A 7050-nucleotide genomic window follows, 5' to 3' on the forward strand; every position below is an offset into this window, starting at 1 on the left:
CGCTGTGTTCTCGCCGCTCAGAGGCGGGTCTGAGGCTCGGTGGCGGCGCCCAGGGTGGCCTGGGCCCTCTCCTCGGTCGTTGTCTCACCGCTAGCTCTACCCATAGGCTCCGATGGCGGCGGCCGCGCTGAGGGACCCAGCTCAGGTGAGCGCCGCGTCCTCCCGGCGTCTTCCGAATCCTAAAGCCCTGTGAGGGCCGCCTGCTCAGGTCCCCGGGTGCAGAACTGTGGGGCGTTCGTGGGCGGGGTCCCGTTTCTGACACGCAGTGTGATGGGGTGGGAATGGAGGGCAAGGGGCCCGGCTCTCAAAGATGTGAGGCGCACTCAGCGAGTCCCGAACCTGAGGCCTCCTGGTGTCTGTAGTGGGCAGCTTGGGAAGGGACGAGTCGCGTGTCGAGCGACAGCCCGAGCAGCTGCGGTTTCATCCTGAGGGGGCCACAGTGGCCGCGGAGGGCTGGAGGCAGAAGAGTGACACGATCTGTGTCTCAAAGTTTGCCAAAGGCCCCTCAAGGCAAAACAGACTAGGGTGGGGGTGAGGCAGGTGAAGACAGACCTGTGAGTAGGTAAATTCAGTAGACTAGTGGAGAGTCTACTGGGACTGGGCCATAGAGGAGGGGAAGTGATCAGATCTTGGATGGATTTCAAAAACTGAACAGATGGGAATTCCTGTTGCATCAGATGTGACTGTGAAAGAAAGTAGGAAATGAAGAGCCACTCTGGATTTTTATTTGTATTTTTGTTTTTTTTCCTGAATATCAGGAAGGATAGAGATGGGGAAGGCTGTGCAGGGAGTAGGTTTGGGGCATGGTGATCCTGAGATGTCCCAGAGTGGAGGTGTCATGTCCACATGAGCAGCGGGAAGGCCTGGGGCTCCTACTTAGGAGGGAGAATCTTAAGGTTTTCTTTCAGGTGGTCCCTGAGGTGAGGGAAGAGAGAGATGGGCCTGTAGGACGGGGCAGCCTCTACAGCCTGGAGTTTCGTGGTCTGAAGTGGTTTTGTCTGGTGCCTTCAGGAATGGAGGGTTATAGAGTATGAACACCCAGGACTGGATGGAGACTGCAGTGTTGGGTAGTACATAGGTCTGCCACTCCAGGCTCAGTAGTTCGTCATGTCCAGTCCATATGGAGAAAAGGAAAGTCAGCCAGGCTGGTGGAGCAGTGCCTTTGGTGCCTAAGTTTCCCTAGCTATCAGCACAGGAGGGATGTTCAACTGCTCCAGTAGAAGGGCTCTCAGCAGGATGGTCTTCAGGGGAGTATATAGCAGGCAGGCAGGTTGCCAAAAGGAAACCCACATTTTCTTTGTTTTTCTTTCTTTTTTTTTTGGAGACAGAATTCTGCTCTTGTGATCTGCCCACCTCGGCCTCCCAAAGTGTTGGGATTACAGGCTTGAGCCACTGCGCCCAGGCAGAAACCCACATTTTGAAAACCTACCAGTTTATTTGCACTGAAAATGTTGACAGAAGCATTAATTATGTGCACAGTAAGAGTTGATACTTAGTCCTAGACACATGAGAATGAGTTTGATACAAAAAATAGTCCTATTGAGTGAATACCATTATTATTGCCATGTTGCAGATGGCAACACCAAGACACAGGGAAGTTGAGCGTTTTTCCAAGGGTGCACAACAGGTAAGAGGCATCACTAAGAACCAAAGCCCAGATTGCAGATAGTCAGGCACACCTGACTCCAGGCTAGACTAGGGGGCTTGGATGATCCTTTAGCAACATCACTGTCTGGTTCTCATGGCCTTGATTTTCCACAGGTTCCTGTGACTGCGGAGTTGCTTACAGACCATGAGGAGGTAAGTGGAGGATGTCTCAGGTCCTCACCCTCAACTCCTACCTACATGGTCTTCAGAATTATGGTGTCTTGGGACTCCTTGCTGGCTATTCTCCCTGCCCTTCCATTTGAGTTCCCTGCAAAATGGTCATACAGTCAGAGTTCTGAGTCCAGACTATATATTATTATTTATTTATTTATTTATTTATTTATTTATTTATTTATTTAGAGACGGAGTCTCACTCTGTCACCCAGGCTGGAGTGCAGTAGCGCGATCTTGGCTCACTGCAAGCTCCACCTCCCGGGTTCCCACCATTCTCCTGCCTCAGCCTCCCGAGTAGCTGGGACTACAGGTGCCTGCCACCACGCCCGGCTCATTTTTTGTATTTTTAGTAGAGACGAGGTTTCACCATGTTAGCCAGGATGGTCTCGATCTGACCTTGTGATCCGCCTGCCTCGGCCTCCCAAACTTCTGGTTATTTATTTATTTATTTTTGAGACAGAATTTAGCTCTTGTTGCCCAGGCTAGAGTGCAATGGCACAATCTCGGCTCACTGCAACCTCCACCTCCCAGGTTCAAGCGATTCTCCTGTCTGAGCTTCCCAAGTAGCTGGGATTACAGGTACGTGCCATCATGCCCGGCTAATTTTGTATTTTTAGTAGAGACAGGGTTTCTCCATGTTGGTCAGGCAGGTCTCAAACTCCCAACCTCAGGTGATCCGCCCGCCTCTGCTTCCCAAAGTGCTGAGATTATAGGCATGAGCCACCACGCCCGGCCCAGATTATATGTTATATGGAGAGGTTCTCATTTCTGGCAACCAGTGACAGGAGGTTTAGAAGGCATAGTGATCAACATTAGAAAATACATGGAGGTAAGTTTGAGCTGGGAATGCTTAGGCAACCTTAGATCTCCATTATGACTGGGGGAAGCATCAGCAGGTATAAGGCAGACCTGAAGTGGTTGGCTGAGGACCTGGGCCTCCATTCTTTGTATTTTTGTTTGTTTGTTTGTTTGTTCCTGAATATCGGGAAGGATAATGGAGAAGGCTACGCAGGGATTACGGCCCAATCTTAACAAGCTTTTTCTGCTATTGAGAACACCTGTAAAGTTAAAGGTAGAGGCTGGGAGTCCAGCAAAGAGGCTACTACAGTAGTCTGTGTGAGTGCTGGACCAGAGTGGTGGCTGTGGACGTAGGAGATGTGGTTGAAGTCTGTGTTTTGTTTTGTTTTGTTTTGTTTTGTTTTGTTTTTTGTTTTTTTTGAGATGGAGTCTAGCTCTGTCGCCCAGGCTGGAGTGCAGTGGCACGATCTCGGCTCACTGCAAGCTCCTGGTTCATGCCATTTTCCTGCCTTAGCCTCCCGAGTAGCTGGGACTACAGGCGCCTGCCACCACGCCTGGCTAATTTTTTTGTATTTTTAGTAGAGACGGGGTTTCACCATGTTAGCCAGGATGATCTCGATCTCCTGAACTCATGAACCGCCCGCCTCGGCCTCCCAAAGTGCTGGAGATTACAGATGTGAGCCACAGCGCCCAGCCAGAGTCTGTGTTTTTTAAGTAGATATGAGCAGATTTTCTAAAGTGTAGGGTGGGAGAAAGAGGTTAATGGTAAGAGTAATTTTCAGTGGGAATAATTAAGTTAGGTTTTGGCCACGTTGATATGAGATGTTCCACAGACCCTTGAGTGGATTCATTGAGTGGGCACCTCGACAGAGAAGTCTGGAGTTCAGGTGAAGGGTTCAAATTGGAAACCCACACGATACAGTTGGTGTGTGGACCAAATGGAGCAGTGGAGCAGATTTAGGAGGGAGCATCTTGAGGTCCTATTGGTAATGCCATTAGGTAATAAGGGAGAATGTATAGGGGCCAAGAACTGGGTCTCTTGCTTGGATACCTGGATGGGAGTGGTGGGCTTCACAATGACATGAGGGAGAATGGTGGCCATGGGAAAAGGGATGTAGGGGTGAGGAGGGTCTGACTAGTGGCCAAAGTTCCTGTGGGGATAGACATGAGATGGACATGAAGATGAAGCTATAATGAGGTAAGATGACAGGACGGCAGGCACTGCTGCTTATTCATCCAACTGTGGGATCACAAGGCTTTTGTTCTTACCTGGGACCCGGGGAGTTTCTCAGGCTGCTGGATTAGCTCAAGATCAAATGAGGTCATCTGGGAGAATTGCTGGGCCTGGTTTGGGAGACGTGGGCTTTTTTTTTTTTTTTTTAAGATGGAATTTCACTCTTGTTGCCTAGACTAGAGTGCAATGGCAAGATCTCGGCTCACGGCAACCTCCGCCTCCCGGGTTCAAGCTGTTCTCCTGCCTCAGCCTCCCGAGTAGCTGGGATTACAGGCATGCGCCACCATGCCCAGCTAATTTTGTATTTCTAGTAGAGACGGGGTTTCTCCATGTTGGTCAGGCTGGTCTCGAACTCCTGATCTCAGGTGATCCACCTGCCTTGGCCTCCAAAGGTGGCAGGATTACAGGCGTGAGCCACCATGCCTGGCCTGGCCTGCGATTCTAATAAGAGTCAGAGGAAGGCTGACATTGGGCAGAAACAGCTTTTCAACACAGAAATGGAAGAGTGCCAAAGGTGTCCAGATATGCGTGCAATTCCAAGTAGCTGAAGGTGAAGCAACAAAAAGAGCCCAGTAGAGAGGCCTTCAAAGTGGGGCTGAGGGTTGCCCCTGGTAGTCAGTGCCACTGGGAGTCTGGGATGGGATGGAGTTCTGATTGCATTTGGTGAGTGCTCTCTGGATGCCACGTGTAGGCTAGAATGTGGTGACGCTAGGGGAGGCACATAGGTGGTGTAGGGGGCAGTGGTTGTGGTACAGAGTATGTGTACATTCCAGTGAGTGTAAACAGGTGTCCACAGGACCTTGTACTGGGGGCTTCAGGGAGAACACTGACACAAATTTGATTGTATTTGGGAAACACAATCTGGGGGATCCAAGGTGAATTGTCTGGCAAGAGAAGAGTAGGACTCTGCATACCATGCCCAGAGCTGAGATGGACTTTATCTGCCTACCTGCCTATTGTTGCTCAGTGGGAGCATGAGGAGAGAGTGGGCATCAGTGGCTCTGGGGCAGGGTCTGTCTTCTGAGGTGGGGATTAAGGAAGAGGGTGAGCAGGAGTGGATGTTTAGGGGGATGCCTAAATTCCCCAGTAAGGAGGCTGCAGATAAACTCAACTCTCTCCATCTTAGCAGGGCTATGTGACCTTTGAGGACGTGGCTGTCTACTTCTCCCAGGAGGAATGGAGGTTGCTGGATGAGGCTCAGAAGCTCCTCTACCGCAATGTGATGCTGGAGAACTTTTCGCTTCTGGCCTCTCTGGGTAAGGTTCTCACACCCCACCCCAGCATCCTGAGCTGGGCTGGGCTCTTCCTCCTTTTCCTAGGGAGAGGTCTGTTCTTCCCGAAGCTGAATTGTGGGCACTCATTCCTTCTCCAGTATCCTGAAGTAGCTATTGTAATAGGCCCGGGCTGTGTATACTACCACCTTCTCTCCCCGAGCTGCCCCAGAGCTGTGCAGGAAAGGGTTTGGGGGTCAGGAGTCTTGCAGTCAGCTTGATGGATCTTACCCCTGGTGGCCTCTCTGTGGCCTGGTGACACTGTGCAGATCTGTGGTAGTTCTATTCCCCTACGTTCTGCCTGCCTCCTCTAGCCAACATACCTGGGTGTCTGTCTGTGCCAGCAATTGAGTCACCAATGTGATTACTATTTGACTGGGTTGTTCCTGCAAGACCCTCCTCCAAGGTTCTTTCTGTACTATTTTGTTTTCTTTCCTGTGGTCTATGATGGGATAAGTCATTCTGGCTCAGTGCTGCCACTCACCTGTCGTTTTCCTTAGGACTTGCATCTTCCAAGACCCATGAAATAACCCAGCTGGAGTCATGGGAGGAGCCCTTCATGCCTGCTTGGGAAGTTGTGACTTCAGCCACACCGAGAGGTACTTGGTGGGTGGAGCTCAGGGAGGTATGAACTCAGGGATGGGTTCGTATCATACCAGTAGGCCGAGATATTTTGATACCAAGGCAAGAGGTCATCGCTGATTTCTATCGTTTCTTCCTTAGTCACCCATTTATATCTATTCTGATATTTGACCCAGGGCTATTCCCCACCTCTCTGTCCTCCATGTTTCACCCAATCCTCAGCAGCACCTTTCAGCAGTGGCTTTCACTGAATGTGTGGTGAGGTGGATGCTTATCCTTGCATAGTCCTTGAGCACCAACTATTTCGTTCCAGTTGGTTTTTTTTTTTTTTTTTTTTGACAGAGTCTCGCTCTGTCGCCTAGCCTGGAGGGCAGTGGCGTGATCTTGGCTCACTGCAAGCTCCGCCTATGAGGTTGATGCCATTCTCCTGCCTCAGCCTCCTGAGTAGCCGGGACTACAGGCGCCCGCCACCGTGCCCAGCTAATTTTTTGTATTTTTAGTAGAGACTGGGTTTCGCCATGTTAGCCTGAATGGTCTCGATGTCCTGACCTCGTGATTCACCCACCTTGGCCTCCAAAAGTGCTGGGATTACAGGCATGAGCCACCACGCCCATCCTGCAGTTGGTTTTTTCTGGACCTGGATATAACCTTCTGTGCCGTGTTCCTGTGTCTCCAGCAGCCAAAACCCTGTGGAAAGCCATTTGCAGAGGATTGTGTTGGGGATTCTGCCTCTCCTCCTTGTGCTACACCACATCCTTGCATTCTTGGTGCTCATGAGGCCTCCCCAAATCTGTGAACTAGCCAGGTTCAGCACTGCACAGCAGGCCCTTCCCCACCAAGCGCTAGCCCCCTCATTCTGCAAGCAGTCCCCCACACTAATTACCAGGTGTGTCAGACACATGTGTGAGAGTGCTGCCTTCTCACACCAAAGACTACATTTACTTCATCAACATTTCTCTTCTTTCAGGTTGTTGGCATGGAGCCGAGGCTGAGGAGGCTCCTGAGCAGAGTGCTTCTGTAGAAGTGCTCAGTTCAAACGTTCAGCAACACCAGAAGCAGCACTGTGGAGAGAAACCCTTAAAAAGACAAGAGGGCAGGGTCCCAGTTTTGAGGAGTTGCAGAGTCCACCTATCAGAGAAGTCCTTGCAAAGCAGGGAGGTTGGGAAGGATCTCCCGACCAGCTCAGGTGTTCTCAAGCACCAGGTGACTCACACGGGAGAGAAGTCACATAGGAGCTCCAAAAGTAGAGAGGCCTTTCATGCTGGAAAAAGGCGTTACAAATGCAGTGAATGTGGGAAAGCCTTTGGTCAGAAATATTTACTTGTTCAGCACCAGAGACTACAC

At 50.7% G+C, this 7050-nt stretch overlaps 1 protein-coding gene across 1 annotated transcript; it reads left to right on the plus strand.

The window, feature by feature from the left end:
- The first annotated feature begins 31 nt into the window (after positions 1-31).
- Positions 32-6727, plus strand: LOC116464573 (zinc finger protein 773-like). Its single transcript, XM_032147831.2, has 4 exons — positions 32-145; positions 4983-5109; positions 5625-5734; positions 6674-6727. Exons 1-4 carry the CDS (start codon positions 113-115, stop codon positions 6725-6727), a joined length of 324 nt encoding a protein of 107 aa, XP_032003722.1. The 5' UTR covers positions 32-112.
- Positions 6728-7050: the final 323 nt, after the last annotated feature.

This window comes from Hylobates moloch, unplaced genomic scaffold (assembly GCF_009828535.3).
Source record: "Hylobates moloch isolate HMO894 unplaced genomic scaffold, HMol_V3 SCAFFOLD_3161, whole genome shotgun sequence".
NCBI classification, from domain to species: domain Eukaryota; kingdom Metazoa; phylum Chordata; class Mammalia; order Primates; family Hylobatidae; genus Hylobates; species Hylobates moloch.

Excerpts from the sequence above, each read along its gene's own strand:
- LOC116464573 (XM_032147831.2), top strand. The coding sequence starts at position 113 with ATGGCGGCGGCCGCGCTGAGGGACCCAGCTCAG. Across the intron at positions 5,110-5,624 it reads TTCGCTTCTGGCCTCTCTGG|GACTTGCATCTTCCAAGACC; the intron begins GTAAGGTTCTCA and ends CGTTTTCCTTAG. Across the intron at positions 5,735-6,673 it reads CACCGAGAGGTACTTGGTGG|GTTGTTGGCATGGAGCCGAG; the intron begins GTGGAGCTCAGG and ends CTCTTCTTTCAG.